The following is a 25,731-nucleotide window of genomic DNA, read 5'->3' as shown; positions in this document are numbered from 1 at the left end:
TGCCTCGCTCTCAGTTTTTTAGGTATCTTCTGTTCCGCCATGCCCTCGCCCCGAGCCTAGAGGGCCTGGAGTCCCTCCCCGAGTTTAGCCCTCTGGAAGCGAAGGTGTTTATGGGAGATTTGGAGACGAAAAAGATATCACACATATACCAGTCACTAGTCACACAGTCTTTCCCCACATTGCAGAAGCTCCGGGAGACTTGGGAAGGGGACGTAAGAGATTGGAGGAGGAGGATTTGAGGGAGGTGTTGGCAGCCCCAAGGGGTGCTGCCATAGCGATGCGCCTATGGCTCATCCAATTTAAGTATTTACATAGAGTTTACTTCACTAGGGAGCAGTTATGGCGGGCGGGGCTGATTGCATCTCCGGACTGTCTCAGATGTGGCCAGGAAGTGGGGACATTTATACATACAATGTGGAGTTGTGGCTCTCTAGATGGGTTCTGGAGGGGGGGGGGGTGCTGGATTGCATGTCTGAGGTTCTGGGGTGGGAGCTCCCCCGTACGCCACAGTTAGGCTTATTGCACGTGATGGATGGGGTGGGCGGTAATTTCAACAAGAGGCATTTACTGCTGCTGGGCCACACAATGGCCAAAAGAGACGTGGCTAGAGTGTGGAAGGATCCGCGAGCCCCTTCTGTGGTGGTGTGGAAGAGAGGGTTACACTTTTGTATGGGAATGGAGCAGCCGATTTTTGTAGCCCGAGTATGCCCACAAAAGCACTATAGAATCTGGAAACGTTGGGCTGACTTTAGGGGCCTGTGGCTTGAGCCGCCGGTGGACCGGAAAGATCTTCCGGAGGTGGCATGAAGGGGCCATGGTAGAGGGTGCATGCATGTAGCCAACGAAGCCGCCTCCAACCTCACCCTTTGGTTATCCAACACCGCCGACACCTTAGCACCACTGAAAAAACATCAACACAAACTTGGCAACAAGAAGGCCTCATGGTTCAACGATGATCTCAAGAAGTCCAAGAAACTGTGCCGCTCCCTTGAAAAGGCCTGGAAAAAAGACCCATCCACCAGCAACAAGGACGCCTTCAAAAGCGTCACCCGTACTCACCACCAACTGATCCGAAAAGCCAAGAAAACAGCATTCAAGGATCGACTTGACAACAACGCCCACAACAGCAAGGAACTTTTCAACATCGTCAAGGAATTTTCCAACCCCTCGGCCAACTCCAATGACATCACCCCCTCTCAAACCCTCTGCGACTCCCTAGCCTCTTTTTTCCACAACAAGATTGCTGACATCCACAACAGCTTTGACAACCAACCCGGAAGCCAACCCACCCTACCATCTGCTGACCATCTTCCCCCCGTAAACACCCTTAACGCCTGGAACCCAATCTCCACTGAGGACACCATCCGCCTGATGAATTCCATCCACTCTGGATCCCCCACAGACCCATGCCCTCACCACATCTTCAACAAAGCAGACTCCGTCATAGCCCCGCACCTCCGAGACGTCATCAACTGCTCCTTCAACTCCGCAACCTTCCCAGAAGACTGGAAACACGCTGAACTCACCGCCCTTCTGAAAAAACCCACAGCGGACCCCACCGAACTCAAAAACTACCGCCCCATCTCGCTTCTTCCATTCCCGGCCAAAGTCATCGAGAAAGCCGTCAACAACCAGCTCGCCGCCTTCCTCGAAGCCAACAAATCACTCGACCCCTCACAATCTGGCTTCCGAGCCAAACACAGCACTGAGACCGCCCTCATCGCAGCAACAGACGACATTCGAACTCTTCTGGACAATGGAGACACAGTCGCCCTCATCCTCCTCGACCTCTCTGCAGCCTTCGACACAGTCTGCCACAGCACCCTTTTACAACGCCTCAGAAACATCGGAATCCAAGGAAAAGCACTGGAATGGATCACCTCGTTCCTCACCGGAAGAACCCAGAGAGTCCGCCTCCCACCATTCAAGTCCGAGGCCTCTGAAATCATCTGCGGCGTACCTCAAGGATCCTCACTCAGTCCCACCCTCTTCAACGTATACATGAGCCCCCTCGCGGCCATCGCCCGCCAACACAACCTCAACATCATCTCTTACGCGGATGACACTCAACTGATTGATCCTTTCTCTCACCAAGGACCCCAGCACCGCCAAAACTAACCTTCACGAAGGAATGAAAGAAGTCGCCGAATGGATGAAACAAAGCCGTCTGAAACTGAACTCAGACAAAACAGAAGTCCTCATCTTAGGTACATCCCCCTCTGCATGGGACGACTCCTGGTGGCCGGAAGCCCTCGGAAAAGCACCCATCCCGACAGACCACGCACGGAACCTTGGCGTCATCCTGGATTCTTCACTCTCAATGAACAGACAAGTCCGCGCCGTATCCTCTTCCTGCTTTAACATTCTTCTCATGCTCAGAAAAACTTTTCGCTGGATCCCCTCCGAAACAAGGAAAACAGTCGCCCACGCTCTAGTCACGAGCCGACTGGACTACGGAAACACCCTCTACGCAAGTACCACCGCTAAACTCCAGAAGAAACTACAACGAATCCAAAACGCCTCAGCCAGGCTCATATTAGACATCCCACGCAACGAACACATCTCTGGTCACCTTAAAGACCTCCACTGGCTACCCGTCAATAAGAGGATCACTTTCCGACTGCTTACCCACGCACACAAATCACTCTACGACATCGGACCAGATTGCCTCAACTCTCGACTGTCCTTCTACACCCCCTCCCGCCAACTTCGCTCTTCCAGCCAAGCCTTCGCCACTGTACCTCGCATCAACAAGACCACCATGGGAGGCAGATCCTTTTCATACCTGGCTGCCAAAACATGGAACTCACTCCCCGCTTACCTTCGCCTCACCCAGAATCACCTAGCGTTCAGAAAGCAGCTTAAAACGTGGATATTTGACAAATAACCCTCCTCCCCTTCCTAAGCGCCTTGAAACCCTCTGGGTATGTAGTGCGCTATACAAATTTTATGACTTGACTTGACTTGACTAATATGTAGGAGACACGTGACGGACCTAGTGCGACTTGGGTGGGCGGGATCCGGGAGGGGGAGGTCGGTGGGTGCTTAGTATTGCTTTGTTTGTTTGTTTATCAAAGAAAAGAAAAGTTGCTTGCATCTCAATTGATGTGGTATATTTGTCCTGCAGATATCTCTGGTGTGCAGAGCTCTGCGGAATGTGTGCAATCTATCAATAAAGTCTGTTTAAAAAAAAAATAATTAAGTGAATATAAAACCTCCATCAATTTGTCCATCATCTATTTGTTCGTCCATCTGTATGTATGTTGGTTCCCCAGGCCCCTGTTGTATCTTTTCTGCCTATATCTGTGCTTTAATTTGTTTTTGCGTCTATGTGTATGTTGTCTGTGTGTGTGTAAGCCTTTGTTTGCTGGCCTGTGTATCTCCCTGGCATCTCTGCAGCTGTTTACTATGGCTGCCAGACCATCGTTTCACACACAGTTGCTTCCTCTCCTTGATTTCTCCTTACTTCCTCCTCGTCCTAGATCCTCCTTTTCTGCTTAGCAGATTCCTAAGATCCGCTAAGCTTGGGGATATTATTCCATTCACAAGGCTTCTTGTCAGTCCCTCTTGCTCCTTCTTTTTTGCTCTATTTCACCTGTAGTATTTCAATGTGATATTAGAGGCATAATGTGCTAAATAAGCAACCAACAAACCATACCTTGTGTTTATCGAGTGCATGTCTGTTGTTTTGTGTGCATGAGTGTCTGTAAGTCTGTCGTGTTTTGTGTGCATGAGTGCCTGTATGTCTGTAGTGCTTTGTGTGCATGAGTGCCTGTATGTCTGTAGTGCTTTGTGTGCATGAGTGCCTGTATGTCTGTAGTGCTTTGTGTGCATGAGTGCCTGCATGCCTATAGTGCTTTGTGTGCATGAGTGCCTGTATGTCTGTAGTGCTTTGTGTGCATGAGTGCCTGCATGTCTGTAGTGCTTTGTGTGCATGAGTGCCTGCATGCCTGTAGTGTTTTATGTGCATGAGTGCCTGTATGTCTGTAGTGCTTTGTGTGCATGAGTGCCTGTATGTCTGTAGTGCTTTGTGTGCATGAGTGCCTGCATGCCTATAGTGTTTTGTGTGCATGAGTACCTGTATGTCTGTAGTGCTTTGTGTGCATGGGTGCCTGCATGCCTGTAGTGTTTTGTGTGAATGAGTGCCTGTAGGTCTGTATGTGTGAGGTTCTGTAATGGTGTTACTCACTGCATGCATAAATATCTTCAAATGTGCATGAATGTATGACCTATGCCATCACTGTGTGCATTTTTCGTACAAACGTCTAACTTCTTGGCATTGTTGGTGCTCTTCATTAATTCTAGTGAACTTTGGACCATCGCAAGGATAGCACAGCCAAGCATTCAGCATGCAAACTAACGTGACTGATCTCCTACCAGATGAATGGTGATTTGAGTGTAAGGGCACAGATGGTTGTGATTTGCAGTTTTTGTAACTGCCGCGACTGATAACATAAAAAATCCTTCTAGCAATAAATGAGATTTTTAGAAGCAAAATCCTGGCATCTGAGCTTTGCAACCTTCAATTAGAAGGGAAAGAAGATTTTGAATGACTGTGGTATTGACATCTGCAGGCTTGCACAGTAATCATTCTTAATGGAAGAGAATGTGTGTTTGAGGGTTTTTTGCAAGGCTAATTAACTGCAAGCGAGGATGTGTAATTTATTCATGATCTCTTGATTGTCACCTTTATCTCCTGATAAAATTACGTGTTATTGTTGAAAATGGTTGACGCCATTTCTCAGCACTAGTTACGTATTATGCAGGGCGGAAACAAAAGTTCATGTTTAATGAAGACATTTTTAGCTGTATACTCGATTTATGTTTTACTACTTTTGTAGGGAAGCATCACACATTTTGACACAATATTTGCCTGTGTATTGAGGACAAAGTAAAACGCCAGTGGTAATCCTAGAAGTAAAATTTTAAGAAATACAAAAAGGCAAAAAAATTATATTTATCCTTTCTTGTATTTCCCAAATGTTTCAGTAATACGTTATTTTATTGCCCATTGTATAGAGGAAAGTTTTATGTACTCGCACCAATACTTTTTTGAGTTGGTTTGCAGCCCAATCAATTAAGATTTTCCCTAATATGGTTACACCCTCCAGATCCATATGGTACTTTTGACACAGAGAATGACTGCTTTCTTGGTTCAAAAGGAGGGCATCCACATTAGTGGCATGTTGTAAGTAAGCATTTAGAGACATTTAAATGTGATGGTTGATCGGTAGCTTCACGTGAATGGCCAACACAACAGTTCATGTGTATTGTGATACCATGTGAAGAACGAAGTAAACCCACCTACTACATACAGGAGCTTGCTTTTAAGTTTAGTGAGTGTCTGTGGCCCTACTGCAAAAGGAATTGAGCAATTATTTTGCATTCCTGAACTTGTGGTATTGGTGCTAATTCTGGTTTTGGTGAAATTAACGTCAGTACAAGTCTAGGTTGTCAACAAGCAGTATTAGCTTAAGCCTCAAATTTGTTTATTTATTGCCAATCATCTTTGTTTATCTTGATCTAGGACCTCATAAACACGGTCCTACCCCTCTGAGAAGCAAACTCCTTTTTACTAAATATTTTAAAAAACAATAATTAGTTCATGCTTCCTTCTAACTCTTTCCCCTTCATGCGGTATGAAATCAGATGTAGCCACAACTGAAGTCTCTCAGCTTGATGCGAAGCAGAACAAATCGCTTTTGGAGAGTTCCCCACAATGGCTGCTCTACCACAGTCCACAGTGGGCAAGGTCTGTCACCCAAGTTGCAGAGAAAGAAGGCTAGGCATTGTATAGCTAGGACTGACTCTCCAGAATACCTGTCAATTGAGATTGAAATGACGTTCTGTGAAGCCATGATAAACCAACAGGATTCATGAGGCCTTCGGTCTCCCAACCCTCTATTCATGCCCTATTTTTTTCAAAATTTTCTCAGTGAAGGGCCTACCCTTCAACATCCCCTCTCAAGCCCACCTTTATTAAAAGCAGTTTTTTTTGCTTCGCTGTCCCACTGTACTTCAGCTATCCTTTGGGCATTGTAATTGCAGGTTGTGGCTGGTGTTGGAAGAGTACAGAGCCAACAGGTGAGTAAGTTGCCGGTGCAAGTTAAGGAAGTGCGCGGCAGCTTCTTAAGAATAATTTTGGGCACCTGCACTTGTTTGTTTCGCACTTTAAGCACTGAGTGAGTGATTCACTAGATTTCAAATCAAAGTGTTTTAGTTGAAGGCTTCCAGATGTCTTCCGAATGTAGTGTTTTTCAAGAAAAAAACTTCCTGTCTGATTCGAATAAATTCATTTGGACTGTGATGCTTAAGTCCGACGAGGAGGTTGGCGTTATTGCGAGTACTTTTTTCACACTATCAGTCCTGTAAACAGGGACAGGGCTTTAGGTGGGACGGACGCCCGTGCTCACCGCCAGCAGTTCTTAAAAGCATGTGCTGAGACTGTTCCCTATCGGGCTCTCCATTTTTGCCCTCACCAGCTGGGTGAAAAAAATTCTTAACTCTGCAGCAGTGCCACTCTTCACTGCCTTTGATGTAAGTTCGAAGAGACTCGTTATACTTCTTTCACAGTCTCATCATATCAGAACTGAATAATTTTCAATATTATGCTAAGAAGACAGCGTTATTCCTTATTTATCTTATGCAACTAGCAACCATTGACAAAGCCAATAGTCCTGGCTTGTTGTAGGTATAATGTTACTTGTATCATATATCTGGGTGCAATGAGAAACAGCAAAGTCCCAGTCGGGTGGCACACTATGCGAAGCACAGATTTTTACCTTATGTGTTTTTAAGTCACACCCTTAATTAGTGGCCAGGCCCCTTGAGAAAGCACCCCGCCCCCCCGGTTATTCATCCCACTTAAAGCCCTGAGCAGGGGGGCGGTGATTGCCAGATTTTTCAACAATCACGTTGGCATATGTTAAAATACGTTACATAACAAACAGGGTGTATGAGGGAGGCTTCAGGCGCAGTGGAAATTGAGAGGAACGCAAATAGGCTGGGGTAATAAGTGGAAGAAAACACAATATTTTGTAAAATAACCAACATCTCCTCCTCTTACTCCATGGTATGCAGAGACCTGCAGGGCTCGGCACTTAGACCCACCCTGTTTAACCCCTTCCATGCTCATGACGAGCTCAATGGACCTGATGAGCTTCCAGCACAGGAGGGGAAAAGCCTTAGCAGCGATGTGGTTAATGTCTATCTGGCTCCTTTGGCATCGCTTGTGGAACACTGTGGAGTAAGAATAATTTCTTATGTTCACGATACACAGCTTCTGGTTTTTTTTTTTAAAGACCCTGCTAAGGCTGCGTTTGACAGCTTCAGGCATTGTCTAACTAAGATCACCTCCTCGATGACGGACAATTGCCTGAAATTAAACACTGACAAAACAGAGGTGATGTTCTTTAATCAACCTTCACCCCCTCCGGCTGATCTCTGGTGGCCTCAGTACCAATTTCTTTACTTTTACATCTTTTGATGTTCCTTGCTCAGGTATGGGAGGGTGATTTGGGCAGAACCCCAATATTTTTCTAGTATTACCATCTGTGCAAAGCAGAATCACAACGTACTTTCAGGAAGGCGCTGAAAACATGGCGTTTTGAACTACCTTAGTGTGTACCTTCCCTCCCTTTCTGACCACTTAGCGCCAGGAAACTGCAGTTGGTGGTAGCCGAGCGCTTTATAAATTGCTTGGTGTGGTATCTTTGAAGACTGTCAAAACCGAGAGGGAGTCTGTGTGCGTTTTTGTCGGTTTATGTAAAATATAGGTTAACAAAAGGAGTGAGAGGGAACAAAATGGTGCCACTCTTGGTCCCCCTGAACAATCAGTAATCACTCTAGTTTTTTTTAAAAGAACCCTCAGTCACCAACCTAGTTGGTGACACGCTTCATCACCGGGTTCCCACCAGAGAGGCAGAGTGCCTCTCTTGTGTGCTACGACGCCCGACTACAGCGGAGCAGGGTTTTTTTTTGGTGTATGGCGTGAATGTGCAATAAGTGAGTGAAAAAGTGGTTAAAATGCCTTTGTTTTATTCTCAAAAAAGTTTCATGGTGCAAAACTAGGCATGGATAAAAACAAGTGTGTTGGATGTTTTAATAATTGGTTAAATTGACCAGGTACATCCTACTGTGAAAAGGAAAAACCTGCTCCACTGTAGTCAGGCATCGTAGCACACCAGAGAGGCTCTCGGCCTCTCTGGTAGGAACCCGATGATGAAGCATGTCACCAACTAGGTTCGTGAGTGAGGGTTCGTTTTTTGGGGGTGTAACTCCCCCAAACAAGCACCTGAATCTACGCCCCTGCCTGTGATTTGTAAGAAAGACAATTGCTGACACTTGTTGATGAAATACGACAGTAATAGTGGATTGTCGGTTATATCCACAAACAAGTTACAGCTAACATTCCAAACAGGCTGGTAGGTGCAAAATGATTTTTGCATTTAAATTGTGCCATTTTTAGGCATGCCAATAAGAGACAAGTTCTCGTTACAAAATTTAACAAAAGAGGAATAATGCCTCTTCCAAATTACACAAAATCGCAGCATAATTAATTGAGAGAATAGGGCACGAAGGCAGAGCACCAGAGTCGCAGATAAAGAGCCTCTTTGGAGAGGGACAGACTATAATAATGTGTCTTTTCTGGGAAGGCTTTCCGATTATGCGAGTTGATAAATGTAAAATGAATGGAGGAGGACTGAAACGCTGACAATAAATGTTAAATTGCTGGAATCTTGATTTCAGTTGAGTACATAGAAGAATCTGAATAGACTTTGTAAGACTGTGTTACTGCTATCTTGCTCGAGAGGTCAGATCACCTGCATTGGAAAGTGAATGTAGTTATTAGAATCGCATTTTAGACTTCTATTTTCACATTAATTAGGCATATTGAGAAGATGGGAAACTTACTGTGAATAAGCTGTAGTTTATGAATAACAATTTAAACTATGAGTGCTTTCTGGATTTATTCCCAGGAAAGGTTAATAATAATTCATATGCCATTTTAAAACAATACGGAAACACTTTTCCATAAAAAACGCCCTCTCCAGTAAAGGAATTGCTGACAGAAAGAAGCTAACTACTGTGCGTCGTCAATAAATCTAAATGACGCAGTATGAATATTATTCCTTCTGTCCCTGTTCCAAAAGGGGACGCGTTGAAAATAGGTTGCTATTTTATGGGCTGGTTAAAGAATCATTTTTTAAGTCATGTCACCCTTTAATAATTTTTCCCTCCCATGCTTTCACAGGTAGATTTACCAACGAGGTCTCCAAAACCAGCCAAAGAGCGAATTCGAAAGAAGACCAGTGCGACAGAAGGAACAGCGACAGTTAACGGCAGTTATGCCGAAGTTCGAGATGTGCTGGAGAAGAAGTCAAGACATAATGACGGTTCCAGGTCAAAGGTATCTTGATATTTTGAAAATTTCAACAAATTGTTCCAATGAGACTGGTAGTTTTTCTCTGGCATGAGGGTGCAGATTGTGAACGCCCCCATCTGAGCAGTCCATTCCTCTCACACAGCATGCCATTTTGAACCGCCTGTGAAACAGACTTTCTGAAGTTGCCATGCATTGAAAGGTGCCACATAATGTCACAGTGTAGCATATCAATATGATGGGCACTAGTACCCTGGTGGTGCGAGGCGGACTCTGAGACAGGAACTAGGTAAGATATGGAGGAGGCCGCCGGGTGTGGTTTAGGAAGTGTGATGTAATGGTCACTTGGTGAATGAATATTGGAGAAGAAAGTTATGCTCAAATGAAGCAAGCTCCCATGTGTAGCGTAATCTGTATTGCATACTCCCAGGCTGGGGAAGCCGCTCCATCTGGTGACTAGTAGGGGATACACGCTCGTAAAGAACAAGACTGATCTCTCTGACAGTTTGCAATAGTACTGCAAGCTGCTTGTGTGTGCCGCGTGTGCCAGAATCGACACAGCGCAGTCTGCGACCGGCACACGTGGAGTGAAAGCTCTGCCCAGTCCATACACTGCTGTGGAGGTAGTTGGAGGCCCTGTTCAGAAATACCCCCTAACACCAGTGAGGTTTTTGGCAAAACGTGGCACATTGCCCTCAACATACAGGGACTAGGAAGTGGCCTGAGGCAGCTCCTTACTCCGGACTGCAGTAACTATAGAAGCAGTCTGAACACGTGCATGTGTGTCCTGAGAGATAGAATCAATCGAAGAATATGCGACACACTCATGAGAGGCGCACCAACCCGTCCTTCACTGTAGTATCCGTGCAGGCAATGGGAGCAACTATCCAGACAACGTAGTAAAGTAATAATAGTGATAATAAAATATAAGAGAAAGAAAAGTGAAAAAACTGGGATTAACTGCACCACATGCACCCACACTTGGCTGACCATTCCAGAACTTGATGACTCACACTATGTATTGTAACAAGTTTAGAATCACATGATGACGCCATGGCGCATGAAGGTGGTGCAAAATACAACGCAGCAGCGTTCTTAAAACCGCCTCCAGCATTTGAAACTACAAAGAAACAAAACATTGGTGCCATATTATGGACTGCATACAGTGAAACATTTGATGACTGTAGATGCTCTTGAGGGGGAAGATAACAAGATCATCAAGTATCTAACAAATCTGCCAGGAGATGGCATAAAAGAAGTGCTAAAGAAAGTTTCACATACTGATGCAACATTGTACCAAAAAGTGAGAGAGTTCTTAGAAGCCTAATTCAACCAAATGCAAAAGATACATTTTCAACAAAGCACTGCAACAAACTGGCGAAATAATGAATGAGTTTGTAGAGAGACTTGACTTGCTCATCAAGCATTGCAAATGTAATGACTTCACCAATGAAGAAGCCATGCGCCTCAGAGTCATCGATGGCTGCCTTTCCAATTCATTCAGAAGGCACATCTTGCAAGAGACGCCCAGTCTAGGGAAATGATGATGGCTGTGAGAGCAGAGGAACGAGCAGAAACAAGCAGCTGATATGGAAGCCGGGACAGCACACAATGAGTCAGGATTGACTGTGAGAAGTAAGCATAAGCACAGAGTGGACACACGTAGGTTGACGTCCATAAAAAAGGCGAAGCTATTATTCCAATGTCTTTTTTTGCGCTGAAAGTTGAACTTTGAAGGATCACATGCTCTGTGCTAGATGGTAGTTGTACTCAAAAAGGTATTAGGTCCCTTGTGATGGAGTTGAAATACCAGGGTCTACTGTCTTCCCTTTCAAAATAGAGGCTTTTACCTGAGACTAGCATTTACAAAATGGCTTTTATGCAGTAGACCCCATATTAAAACTCCTGGAAAGTCCTTCAGGACTTGAGAGCATGTCATTGCAGCAGGAGGGAAGCTGTTTATAGACCTATTCTTTATAATGGTGTCATTAACTATGTAAAACGCTGGAGTTGTACCAGCTCAAACAACTCTGTAAATAGTACTTAACCAATAAATACCGTTATTGTACTACAATAATTCTGATTGGTTGGCATCCTCAGAAAGAAATGTAAAAAGTCCTCTGACCCAAGATCACAAGAAGCAAAAGTAGCTATTCTTATTTGCTTTTGATCCCTAAAAATCCATCTCCACTCAGGTGATACGGAGAGTTTCCATTAATCTGAAAAAATAGAGAAAGATAGGCCTATACACTTGGACCACATTGGTGAAGAGGAAGTACGACAGATTCTCCACATTAGAGGAGTTTGAGATGGATAAAAGAATGGGTAAACTACATACAAAAATGGAATGTGGCCTGTCCTCTTACTGTAGTGTATTTAACAATTTTAAAAAAGCTGATATTTAACTAGATCCCATCTTTTCTGTAAATGGGGTAGCTGGTCCTGGCTCTTTACCATAGAGCTTGAGGATGCTATGCATGTTTTCAACATCTTAAAGTGGCAGCGTCATCAGATATTCCTTTGAGTCAGTCGAGGGAGTGCAATATCAATACATATTTGTCCCCGTTCTGTACAAGCTCTACCATCAAATTGTTTACCAAAGTCATTGCAACAAGGCGGCTGAAATAAGGTGGAATGGGATGGGAGACTAACACGCGACTGTTGGCAGTTGGAAGAAGGCAGGGTTGGGCGCAACACGAGCGCGATACCGATTATCAGACGCCTGTGGCCGAAGAGAGCAGTGAGCAGCAAGAAGGAAATGATGGTGAGTGGCAAGGAGGGGGAGCATGGGATATATTGTTCTGGCTTGTGTGGACTCACGGCCCCGTTGTCTACTCCGCTCTTGGCTCTCGGTCCCCGGCCCCCGGCCTTCTGCTTCCATCCTTTGCCCTGCCTGCTTTTAGCCACCGTGCCCTTCTTTTGAGAACTCGAATAAACTACTAGTAGAAGCTCGTGGGGAGCTAGTATTTAAAATATCAAAGTGAAGTAGAAAGTGGTCAGCTGAGGGACTTAGCTGAGTGAGTGTGCGGCTCCTAAGCCGCTGAAGACGCCATTAGGGCATCTGCGCTAGGGGAGGAGATCAGTGCGATGGAAGTAGCCATGCTAGGTCCCTCTCTGAATTAGAGCGTAATCACTTTCTATTGCCAAGTAGTGAATTGAATATAGATAATGGAGGAGTAGGTGGTGTTTCTTCAGATTCTTTGTTATGCATTGAAAAATGATATTCTCCATATTGTCTTCTCTGGAAAAAACTGTGTCAAATCACGTACTAGAAATGTTGTTAGCAATTTCATTGGAGGTGTGGAATGTAAAAAAGTTAGGCTGTTCCAACTCTAAATTTGTTGCAAGTATTGGTAATGATGATGTTCATGTTTTTAGAAGCCAGAACAGCTGTGCCCCCTGGAGGGGTAAAAAGCCCTTGTTCAAGTTTGCAAGCCAATGCGCTATGTGGTGCTCTCAAAAAACTATTGTTTACTTGATAATGAGGAGCTCTGCTTTAAGTAGGTTGTTTGAGGAGTAGTAAGCACTCTTCCGCGGACATGTCTAAGGTAGAGATTTTGCTGCTGTTCAAAAAGGGATTAAAACAAGTGCAGAGAGGAAAAGAGATTGAATTACTATCTCAGCCAGAAGTGGGGGCTAAAGTTGTTAGTACCTCCATTGAAACGAGAATCCTTGACCCAGTACAAAGTACTTCAAAGAGGAAACCTAAGGTAGAGCCTCCTTCGTTAAGGTAGATGAGTGCTATAAAGAAAAGTAAAACTAAAAAGATAAAAGTAATTTCTAAACGTAAAATGAAAAAATTGCACTACCCCAATAGTCATGATATGAAGAGGTCTAATGAGGTGCCGACAATGAGATTGACACTGGGAGGTAGTGCCTTAACTGTTCTACCAAATGAGATTTACTCGAATGACTGCAAACCCATGGTGAAAAAGAGAGTGGGGGCAACTGTTTCGCTATTCCATTCTGATGCTTCCCCACACCCTCAGGGCTCTCTGAATCCTATACCAAGTTATTCCCATGATCCATTTGGAGTGGGTGGGGGATTTGAAAGTATGGTTCTTCTACTCTAACTTGATGTAGGGAGGAAGAAGCGCTCTGTGGTGCATTTAAATGCTGCTGGGTTGCTTAAGAGGGTAGCTCCCTTTTGGGAAAGGTAAATACGGGGAATCAAGTGACACAAATATTAACTACTGAAAATGATTTGAACAATATGCTATAACAGCCCCGGTCAGTAATTCTTGTCTTTTGCTCAATTCTAGGGCAAAAAGTTTTGTACCAAGGGTTAAGGAGTCTTCACAGGAGCAAACGATAGGCTACTCCCAAAGGATGCACCTAGAGCAGAACTCTATGTCAACCTCTCTGGACTTTATTTTGTTATTTTATAATGACCCTCCAACAATGAATAGAAATTCTATATTGAATTCTTTTTTGGAGATTGAAGCTCTAATGTTGGTAAAATTATTAACGTCAAAAGTTTGGTTATTCACTCATCTGCACCGACCCCACATTTTAGAATTAGGTTTGGCTCATTGTCTAATGCAAACCTTGTTGTGCAAAATTGTGATTTCTTTTTGAAAAGGGGATTGATGTTGTTCCTGTGGTGGAGCATTTAGAAACCCCAGTAGAAAATCTGAAAATATCAAGAGCAAATCAGTCATTGGTGGTTGCTGCACCTAGGGGCCTAGTAATGATTGTCAACAGGGGAATACTAAAGATATACAAGTCTTACTGGGGCAGGGTGGACGAGTAGACGAAATTTTAGAGAGTCCCTTAGCCCATCCTTGAGTTGTAGATTCAAGGGATGACGTCCTTAAGAGGAGTTGGTTAGCGGGAGTCTGGAATAGTGCCTGCACCTCATTTAAGAATGTTGAACCATTGAGGTAGCATAGGGGGCTATTGCTGTCATGGACCTGGCCGGGTTGGGACACAATGAGGTAAGACTGAATTTCTTTACAATCACGCTTTCGATCAGGTCATAGCACGGAAACGGCGCTTCTGGCAGTGACTGACTCTCTACGACTTGCACTTGATGCAGGCAGTCCTGCCGTGTTCATGCTAATATATCTCCCAGCGGCATTCAACACGATCTACCATGTCAAGATGATGGAGAGGCCGCGAGAGATAGGGATACAAGGCCTTCTGCTTAAATGACTCCTCCATTTTCAGAAAGACAGATATCAAACTGTCATCCTTGGACAAATATACATCTCACAAAATGCGATTGGACAGGGGTGTCCCAAAGGGTCCTTGTTTGAGCCCCACTCTGTTTAATATCTATGTGCCCCCCCTGCTCAGATCGTAGAGCCTTTTGGCTTTGAGATAATCTTTTATGGGGCTTATCAAGCTGATGTTTACCTTCGAGTCAGATCTGGCAGCTACTAAAACAGTGTTTTGCCTTGGGTATGCTGGCCATCTCCAACTGGATGAATGACAATTGTCACCAGCTAAATGCAGACGACAAGACGGAGATCATGCTGTTTGGCTAGGCCTTATCTGTCTGGTCAGATGAGCGGTGGCATTCTGAACTGGGGCCTATCTCCATCCCTAAACAATCTATTAGGAATCTTGGGCTGAAAATTGACCAGGCTCTTACAATGAAAGATCACCTTCTGACCACTTCCGGATTATGTTATCAGAACACGCGTCTTCTGCTCAGAATATTTCCATACCTCCCTACGTCCACCAGAAGAAAATTAGTTCAAGCCCTAGTAGTAAACAGATTAGACTATGGCAATGTTCATTTGGCGGCAGCAAATGAGACACTGGTAGCCAAATTACAGGTAGCCAAAACACGGCAGCCAGGCTTATCTTCAACCTCCCTCCTGGTACCTCCTCTGCCTCGATGTTAAAGGAGCTGCACTGGCTGACCGTGGGAAAAAAGTGCATTTTCAAGCTCTGCTCTCTTACTTATAATGCGTTAAGATCCAAAGAACCAGGATATCTAAACTAACAATCAAACCGTACATACCTAGCAGAAGTTTACGATCACGTGATAAGGCCCGCTTCTGTGTCCCCCAGCACTCGCTTAATGAGATGTGGGGGTAGAGCTTTTTCTTACCTTGCCCCCTTTTATTGGAATAAGCTCCCGCTACGCATTCACACTTTTGCTAACTACTGCAAATTTAGGAAATTGTTGAAAGCCTACCTATTCTGATTCCTATTCTCATCTTCTTACTGATACTTGTTAAATTGGCCACAGAGTTGTGCGCTATATTAAATGTAATTATCATAGCATAACGTTTGGATCCTTTAATTGTATGTGTACAACAAACCTGGTCATCTAAAAGTTTATATTTTCCGGCTACTTTGCTTTTTCCCTGTAATGCAAGGCATTCAGAAAGGGGTCACACCAGGAGGGGTGGGGGGTGTGGCAGGGTTGGTGGCAATTTTATGTAAGAACATGGTTAATTGGAAGCATGAAGATTTTGTTCCTCCCTCAAATGTGTGACTTTGTTTGAAACTGGCTTCCCAAGATGTGAGAGACTGTTCTTTCTTCCTATTAGCAAATATTCATTTGTCTAAGACATTAGTCTTACAGAAGATTGCCTTCTGGTAATAATCAGGGGTGACCTATTTGCAAAGGGTTCTAATTCTGTATCCTCAACCATTGCTAAAGTTGAGGAAGTGTGGTCCGTACCAAAGATTTTGCTCCCAGGAAATATTAGAACAGATGAGCGTGGCTTTTAATTACTTGAAACTCGAGGAAAATACGATTTGGTCATCTTAAGTGGAATATGTCCAATGGGCAAATCTCGCTCCTATACCTTTTAGTCAACCTCCACTCAGAGTTTACTTGATTCTGTGATAGTATCCTTTCAAATGTGTGCAGCTTACTGCATCTTCAACTGATATGAGTGATCACAGCTTAGTTGGTTCAACTGTGGCCTTTAATTTTCAGGAATTAGTTGCTGGGAATCCATCCCTGGGCAAGATCGTCTCTAATAAGTCAAATGGTTGCACCTTTTGGACATCTAAGGTTGTTGTGTCCTTAAGTTTCAGATTAACAGAGTTTTCGATAATCTTAAGGAGTCTATCTTGGATGACCTCATATAATTTTATGAATCCCATATGGAGGAGCTATGTTAATTCAGCTCTAGGAATGAAGGTTCCCGGCAGCTGAAAAAAGTGCATCCATAAGTTGAAGGCATTAAACCAGGAAATGCTTTCCCTGATAAGGAAATAGCACTTGCGGTTTTTCCCTGTTAAGACAGCATGAAATTGACCGGCTCAAGCGTGCAAGGTGTAGATTCAACGTGCAAGAGCAGAAAAGAGTGCAATCTCAAATGGATCAATTTAAGGGAGGCTGTGAACTCTAGGGATTCAAGGAAATATTGGCATTAGTTTCTGAATATTGTGATTCTAGGGTGACTGCGCATGCAATTCCGATCCCAGAAAATAGGTGGGTTATATCACTCGGCTGTATTCTAGTAATACTGAGGTAGTGGATCCTGTTGCGCTTTGTGTACGCCAATAGATGCTCATACTATATGGTCCTCCTTCAGTAGGTGATATTGTGGACTTCATAAAGAATGCTAGAACATCAGGAGCAATGGGGCTCGATGAGGTTACTATTGCAGTTATTAAAAAGGAGGATGTAGCATGGGGATTTTTTGTTGGTCCGCTGTTTGAATATTGTTATTGTTTTAGAAACCTTATCATGGACGGACACCGTCATTGTGCCATTGTAAAAAAAAGGTTCATAAATCTTTCTCGGCAAGCCAAGCTTTAGGCAGATCGCTTTGGTAGATTCAACCAGCAAACCTTTTGCCAGGAGTATACTTTGCCATTTACAACAGTGGGCTCAAGAATACAACATCATTCCTCCAGAACAAGCTGAATTTAGGAGGAATCATAGTAATCTAGATAATATAGCTGTCCTCCAAGCGATAATTGAAAAATACTTATTTTCCTGTGGTATGTCTGCGTATGGAGCATTTATTGACTTTTCCACAGCGTTTGACAGTTTATTGTTAAACGCTGTGGAGAAAGCTTTCTTTTCTGGGTGTCCCACCATTTCTTCTAAGGCTTATTATTAAATTACACTCTTAATACCTGGTGTCAGATACCCGTGGGAGGGATGTAGAATTTATTGTGAAAGATCAAAATGCAAAGCGGTCTAAAGCAGGGCTGTTTCTTGGCTTCCCTGTTGTTCTCCCTTTAATGTCATGATCCTCCTGGTATCCTAAGTCAGGAGAAGGGCTAACCCCCTCCCCCAAAAAAATAGGTACAATGTCCATTAGCATGTTTTTGTATGCTGACGAGGTAGCCATAATGGATTTAACCCCTATCGGCTTACGTCGCCTCACTTCTCTGACAAAGAATGCAGAAGTCCATTTTTGAAACATAAGTATCTCCAAATGTAAAATCTCGATCTTTAATAAGAATGCCACAAGATCGAACAGAATGTTCAATTGGTATCTAGGCATAGATAAACTAGAAAATGTGTACTCATATCTTTATCTTGGTAAGGTCTTTTCTAGTAGTGGGCCCTATCCCAGGCAAACGCCTTCAATAGATTATATAATACGTGTGGGAGACAACATTTTAGGCATGTTCTGTCAGCTTACAGGGTTAAAATTCCCCCTTCTTTATTCTATGAGTGTGTAGTGTTGGATATGAGTCTCTGGCACGTTTTGATTGAAATGAGGAACACATTTTCCGCCATATTTATAATCTAGGCACAGGCAGCCCCTCCTGTTCTCTGCCAGGAGTTTGGTTTATTGTCTTCTCATACTTTCCCTCAGGCCGCCGTCTTGAGGTCAGGAAACTCGCTTTTGTGCGGCAAGGAGGGAACACTGCACGCAGAGCCTTGAAGTTTGGAATTAGTTTCTTCCAAAAAGAAGAATGCCTTCTATAGGTCTTTTGAACGAGCGAAATAATTTTTGGGGCGATATCTGAACATCGACTCTTTTATATATGTCTGCTTTAAAGAGCTATATAAAACACTCCTATTTAAAATAAGTCAGGACAGAGACACTACTTTATGCCAGACTTAAAAGAAATTGCACCTTGTACACTGAAACTCCACATAAGCCAGGATTCTGGGATGTCCAAGATGCTAAGATAAGACAGTGCCATATTTTAGCCATCTACAAATTATTTTGTGAAGTAAGCATGGCCTATATGCATGCGCTTCCCTGCTAGGTCCTGCCCCTACCATCTCCCAGATTCTCATTTACTCTCCCCAGTTGGTCACATGTAAAGGTGTTTCGTTTTTCATACTCTTTTACACTGGTACCTCTTTTTTGTTTTCCTATTTTCTCACAGTTCTGCAGACACCTGTGGAAACCATTATTGTTATCTGTAGAATGTTGTTGGGCATTCTAGGTTGGTAATCATTTGACGTGACAGTCTATTGCCAAGTTGAACCTGGTCTGAAAACGCATGGCTGTGTGGGTGAGATGCTCTTAATAAAGAACCTGGGAACCTACTCTGAGCCTTTTGGATCTTTACAACACCCAGTACCATCCTCACTGTTATAGACATTTTAGCAAGTGGTTGTTGTAGTGCTTTTCTTCACTGGCCTTTTTGTTTATAAGATGGTGGTCGTGCTCAACTCCAGATTTTAATATTCCCTAATCTTGTAGGAAGAGGGATTGAGAGTGCCAGGTATGAGGGATTTACTCTGCTCCAGTATAGAAAATGGGAAGTGGACCCTGAACAACATATTGCTCCTGCTAGTCACCCTGCATGTAATGAGATTAATAAAGCAGACAGACTAGGCAAGCTGTTCTGTGCCCTTTACTAGTGGAACTGTGGGCAACAGAGAATTGAGCCTAGAATTCAGAAACTATGCAGGATGAGGCTGAGACGCACAATATCCTGGTTATATTATCAACTTTAAAAATATTGACTCCACAATATCAACTTGACCAACAAAATCAAGGTAAATCAATTGCAAATTAAAATAATAAGTCTGTACTTCGCTGTATATATTTATTTACCTTAATGGTACAGTGGTAGTCCATATTCTGCAGTCAAGACTTGTGCTGATAAATATTTCTGTCCTTCATACTGTGACACATAATTCCAGGTTGCACCATGTAAGCATCCTGAATGAGCAAGTACCCAACATTAATATGGGAATTTCCCTATGGCCCTCGTGGAAGTTTAGGTGTACTCTTACCTTTTTGTAGCGGATTGCTACATAACCTCTAGTTTATAGAGGGCGAATTGCAGAAAAATTTGCAAGGATGTCGGAAGGATTCATGTGGTGCTAGATTATGTACAGGTAGACGAGATTGGGCCACTTGATTGAAACAAAGCTTCATTTTGTTCCTTTTCTTTTTTTGTATTCCCTCTCTGCCCCAGATCTTGTTCTTTTATGTCTAATTTGGTATATTATAGCACTCTGATTCAGCAGTGCAGATATTTTGTGTGGTTTGTCCCTTGTAGAGATACTGGTGGAGAATGTTTATCGTTCTATAATGTTTTTTTCCAAATTATGGGCTCCTTCACCTATATCTTCAAGTTTGATGCCCCATTCAGTTTGTAATTAAAATGTTGTTTTAGCTTAAAAACATATTCAGCACATAACATTAATGAATTTAAATGTTCTAGTTTTAAAAGTTTGTCTCATCACAGTGACTTTGGCACGAGGTGTCAGCGGAGCCACATTTTATCATCAGGAGAAAAAGGCTGTTAAAACCCTCTCATTTCTTTCAGTAAATGTTATCTGAATTTCATCTGACTCAGAAGATTTTTCTTCTTACTTTTTTTCTAACCTTTTTATGAAAGGTGAATGGAACTTACATTATTTAGATGGACAGATAACATTGTGAATTGAACTGGAGAACATCAAGTCAACGTATTCAATTGTTAAGGTTTTTTTAAAACAAACTTTATTGGGATTTTACACAATTCAGACTATTTCGATAATTGTGCTCTACAGCTTCAGCAAGCTTTCAAACGTGAGAATTAATTACTTTTATTTGCAGTCATCCCCTGTTAATAAAACAATCCCAGCCCCCCTCTCTCCTTCAGCCTGTACTTACCTTGTGAGCATTGCGTTTCACAACCTATTTGGATGTGCTACTGTCTGGTGAGACGAGACGGGGAGTGCCATAGAGCTCCCCTAGAGGGACAGAGTCCGTCTAAGTTACGGTAACATCGTGGACCAGCCTTACTTATACGAAGGGTCTCTCTGGGGGGCTGTTGTTCCCGACCCCGCTGGTGATGTGGTGGGAGTATCAGACTCAGGATTGGTAAAGCTATCCACTAGTTAGTGTGTCCCATGCTCGGGCTGCGCCAATAGTGTCACTTTCTCGCCTGGCTTCCCTCAAGAGTAGTCTACCCTCGCAGCTCGCCCACTTCTCCATCTCCCTTCTCCATGCAACTATTTGGTGTCCCCTATGCGCCTTCCAGTGCCTAGCAATTTCCCTTTTGGCCACAATAAAGACCAAGTCTTGAAATGTGTTTGTGATTCTCTTTCTAACTCCGCACGGGAACCATCCCAGGAGACAATGCCCGGAGAGACAGGGACCTCTCCGCCTATGTCTGCAGCCACTGCAGTTCTGACTTCTCCCCAAAAGATGCTAAGAATGGGGCAAGTCCAGAACATATGTAGGAACGTAATAATTGATGAGTTGGAATCTTGCGTTCCTGGAACTTTCAGGGTTCTTTCAAGGATCCCATCACATTGCTAAACCTCTGTCATTTCTCCCAAGTCTGCCTTTCATCGCAGACGCTCCAGCAGGCACTGAAGGTCCCCTTGCACTACCCTGTACAAACATGAGATCGCATTTACATTGTCCACAGAAAGGGCCAATTACTGGCAGCTCCGGTGCACATTCGGCACAGTTGAGCCAATATTTCAGTGCTTCTGGTGCGCAGTTGTGATCACCCAGCAGAGGAGAAAATGTCCCTTTGGTACATCAAACAACTCCCGAAACTCCTCGAATGGGAGAATCTCTGAATAGATCGCCTATCTTGGTCACCCCTGCTTCCACCCACTTGTCCAGTTCACCCCAGTCTCTGACATGAGGCAGCTGTCTAAGCATAGTGAGGGGTATGTCTGAGGAATATCGTACCTTGTTATGCAGCTTTTGTAAGCAACAATTCCAGCATCTGGTAAGCACTCGAAATTCTTAGGTATCTCCCGTTGTCCTCCGCCGCACACCGTATTGAGATCTGCAAGGGGAGATGCCCATGTGATTTAATGCCTGGTCAGGTCTTTTCTGTTTGCCACCCACTGCAGTGGCTACTGTAGTTGCACCGCTATGTAATACATCTCAAAGTCACGTATTTCCAGCCCCATAGCTGTCTTGGAACATTGCATTTTTGCCAGAGCTACTAGTCTGTGGGCAGGTCCTCATTTGAAAGCGACCATCAGGGAGTCAAGGTCCTTAAATGTCGCTTGCGGTATCCAAACCAGGAGTGTTTTGCTAATATATAAAAGGTTAGGCAGGGCTATCATTTTTAGAGAACTTTCCGGCCCGCCACTGACAGCGAGAGGGTCTTCCAGAAGTCTATGTGAGATCTGAGAGACCGGATGGCCCACTCTGTTACCCTCCAGGAGATCTTGGCAATCATGATAGATGTTGACCCCCAGGTACATCAGGCATTGAGGTTCCCAGTGCTGTCTTCCTAGTCGCTCTGGTGGGACCCCATGTGGCACTATCGGGAAAAGCTTGGACTTCCGCCAGTTCACTTTTAGCCCAGCTAGTAGCCCGACGCGGTCAAGCATAGAATGAACCCCCTGCGGATTCCCCTCTGTGTCTCAAAGGAAGAGCAGGAGGGCATCCGCATATAGTGCTATGCGATGCAAATGTCCCCGCACAGCAAGCCCTTGATATTCCTGTCCCTGCTGCACTCGACCAGCCAGTGGCTCCATGGCCAGGGCGCAGATTAACGGGTGCAATGGACATCCCTGCCTCGTGCTGCCCTCTACTGGGTGTCTCTCAGAGACAATCCTCCCTGTTCCGACCCTCGCAGTCACTTTAGTATATAGTAGTCTTGCCCATGCGAGGAAGACATGACCTGTGCCCACATGGAGCATCACTTCATAAAGGTAGTCCCATTCCAGGCTGTCTAACGCCTTTTCTAAGTCAACAGCGAATACTGCATCATTCGGTGGGTGTTGCGCTCCAGGTTCTAGTATTGCCAAGAGTCTCCTGATGTTGATGGCTGTGTTATACCCTTGAATAAACCTAGTATAGTATTTTATAATCTCTGTTTAAGATGGACAGTGGTCTCTACGCTGTTCGGCCTGTTGACGGTTTCCCGGGTTTCAGAATGGGTATTATAAGCGCTTCGCAAGTGGTAGTTGTCAAGCTCTCCATTTCCTTAGCTGCAGCATAGAGATCTACCAGTTTGGGTGTTAGTTCCTCCGAGTAGGCGGCGTAACACTCCGCCGGGAAGCGGTCCGTTCCAGGAGTTTTGTTCCAGGCCATGGTTCTGCTGTCTCTTTATCTCCTGTGGCTTTATTTGCCCTCCAAGTTCCTCCGCTTCTATCTCCTCCAAACTTGGCAAATTTATATCACCAAGGTAGGCCCGTGGCTCCGCTGAGTCATGTACCTTTAAGCTTTTATGGCTAAGAAGGAATTCGGCGAAGTGCGCATTAATCTCATCATGGGAGTAGATAATGTTCTCTCCCTCCATCTCCAGCACCATTATAGGAGTTCCCCGTTTAGTCGGATTGGTCAGCCGGGACCCCAACTTGTCTCTCTCATCGTGCGTCCTGTCCATCCCTATATTGCCTAAAATTGAAGCACCTGAGCCTCTCCGTTTGGACGGCCAGGGCTTCCTTGTTCAATTATTATAAAGTCTTTTGTTACTTATTGTGATCCTATTTCAGAAAAGACCAGGATTAAGGAATCCCCTTTCCTTTAGATGGTATTCTGCATACAAGAATAGTACTCTGTTTTTGAACTTCCCTCTCCGCATCTTAAATAGGTCCATTCTGTAAGAGCCACAACTATATCAGTGCTGCTATACATCAATGCTATTTGGCCACCACAATTCTATAGAACACATTTGGCTGAATACCAGGGACTCATTTCCCAATGTGTTTGATGTGTGGCAATTTTATCATGCAAATGAAGATCTGCGAGCAAGAATGGTTTACCTTGAGTAGCTTCTGCATCCTTAGTTAATCTTTTTATGCGCTTCATTGGCATTACCTTTACTTGAGGCAAATTATGCCTTGCATCTTGCTGGATGTAGATAACAGAAAGAAAAGAAAGAACCAAAAGCCCCTGCATGCAGTAGTTCCTTGGCATGGGGCGGGTCACACATGTGCTTGTTCTTCCCTATTTTTCCTATAGGGTGTATCTACCAGACATATAAAAGATGTGTAGGTAGAATGTTGTTTGCCTTTCCTATTTAATATTACTTTTCATTCACTGCATTACCTTTTTAATTTCTTTCTAACTGACACCGTTTTCTTTCTTTTTAGTCAACGTATACAGTCGACAGTTGGCCTGTGAACTGTTCATCAACGATGTATGTAAATGGTGAGCATCCAAAATGTAATGGAGTACTGCATTCTGTCAACAAACCCCTGCAGCCAGTAGTAGCCTTCTCTCAGTGGGCTCTCCCTGGTCATGAAAGGTGGGACCACAAAACTGAAGAGGTGAGCATGCTTTTTGACTTTAGAAAAAACACTTATTGTCATAAGCACCCAAACTGACAACTGCCTGACTGCAGAGCCTCGTGAAATAGGAGGGTTCTGTTCCTCTTGGGACTGAGGTTGAATTGCAAGTTCCATGTTCTGCCATAGGTAATTTATTCAATCAAACTTTAGCGCATTGGGAAGGATGTTTCACAAATTGTGCCCAACTTGAAGCTTTGGTAGGTAGATCCTATAGTTTAATGGGAGTTAATTAGATGCAATATTATTTATGGATGTTTTTTGGGTCTTAATTTGAGTTCTTTTTGTAGTTATAAAGGTTTGTTTTTGTAGGTGAAGTTCAGTGGTAAGAGCACAAGACATAACTTTTTTCCCCGCAGTTATCAATCCCACAGATCATATATTTAAATGTGTAAAAGCAATTGGGTAGGGCAACACTGCGCCCAGCAAAAGATGCCCACCTAGTCAAAAGCTCTGCCTCTCTTCAGCATGACAATTATTTTAACGCTAAGAATTTTTCAAGTGGGTCCCGTTAGATGGTGTTAGGATCATATTTAGTATTCCTTGTGATCCAGACAATGATGGAATACACATTGTCGACTAGTACTTGTGTGACATCTTTAAGCATGTTACTGGTCTTTGAAACAGTGCCAGAACTCAACTTGGGTCTTGCCACCCATGGATAATTTGTAGAACAGTATCCCTATCTGTTTTAGTGTAGCGTATCTACGTATTCTCATACTCTTCCGGTCTCTGGTTTCTATCTTCGCTGTTAACCTAGATCTTGATTCTAAATCAGCAACATTTGACAGCTTTCAATGCCACTTCATTGCTGTATGTTGAGCTCTCTTTCTCAGCCCCAGCCCTTGCAGCCACTTCGGTGAAGGTATAGTTCTATTTTGCTGCTGGCCACAAAAAATGGTTCACATTCCTTACACTCTTTTCAACATGGTGGATCGCCCTTCATACATTTGACTAATATTACTGCTACACGCACAGCCTTTTTCCATGTCCTAGTGCAGTGTAAACTCTGCTTCTTTTGTGTCACCTTTGTTGTCTTTTGCTCTTGAATATTTCCCTTACTGGGATTTGCGCATGGAGCCTTTTTCTTTGAAATCTCATTCCTTGAACTTTGTCCTACTTGGATCTCTCTAGGCTTCGGTTTTGGCATTGTTCTTCTTTGGCCCTATACATGCTTTCAATTGAAGGGCTAAAAATCCTGTCACTGTGGTGTTCTTTGCTACCTCCATACTACATCTGCTGCAGGATTCCTTTATCATCCTAGTACACAAGTGTTGCCTCAATTTAAAATGTGTTGCAGTCTTCCCTCAGATTTCACAAATGTTGTGTAGTAGAACGCCGGCCCATTGAAACAACATATTATGGAGATACTGAAATTGGTCTAGGCAGTATTACCACAGTCTTTGTATTCAGACTGTTACGGGGACCTTAAATTCCAGAATTTAACCTTCCACCCTTGTGAGTCCTTTTTCTGACCATAGCTTCTTGCATTGTCCTGATCTGCTGTCTATAAATTTCAACTACCAAACAACACAACTGCCAGTACTGTGACTACTATTTAGTTTCAGTGACCTGCGCGCAAAGAATTAAACTGAGTGTGGGGTGAAAATAAATTTCACAGATTTAATCACTTTTATTTTAAAGAAAGAATTTTTGGAAAAGTTCGTTGGTTAGAGTACACCAAGATTTCAAAACAAGTAGAATACACAAACAATACAAAATACCATATTAATAAAAATGACATTTATCATAAAAG

At 43.6% G+C, this 25,731-nt stretch overlaps 1 protein-coding gene across 1 annotated transcript in view; it reads left to right on the top strand.

Annotated features, from left to right (window-relative positions):
* The window catches only part of VRK2 (VRK serine/threonine kinase 2), a 545,093-nt gene that overhangs the window by 464,808 nt on the left and 54,554 nt on the right, over window positions 1–25,731 (top strand). The window contains exons 12-13 of the mRNA XM_086927491.1: window positions 9,254–9,409; window positions 23,781–23,957. Of these exons, the coding sequence (XP_086783617.1) occupies window positions 9,254–9,409; window positions 23,781–23,957 (333 nt within the window). The remainder of the gene's footprint in view (window positions 1–9,253; window positions 9,410–23,780; window positions 23,958–25,731) is intronic.

The sequence above is a fragment of the Lissotriton vulgaris genome, chromosome 6 (genome assembly GCF_964263255.1).
Source record: "Lissotriton vulgaris chromosome 6, aLisVul1.2, whole genome shotgun sequence".
Classification (NCBI taxonomy): domain Eukaryota; kingdom Metazoa; phylum Chordata; class Amphibia; order Caudata; family Salamandridae; genus Lissotriton; species Lissotriton vulgaris.
Note: the sequence above shows the minus strand (reverse complement) of the source record. Positions and strands in the feature narration are given on the sequence as shown.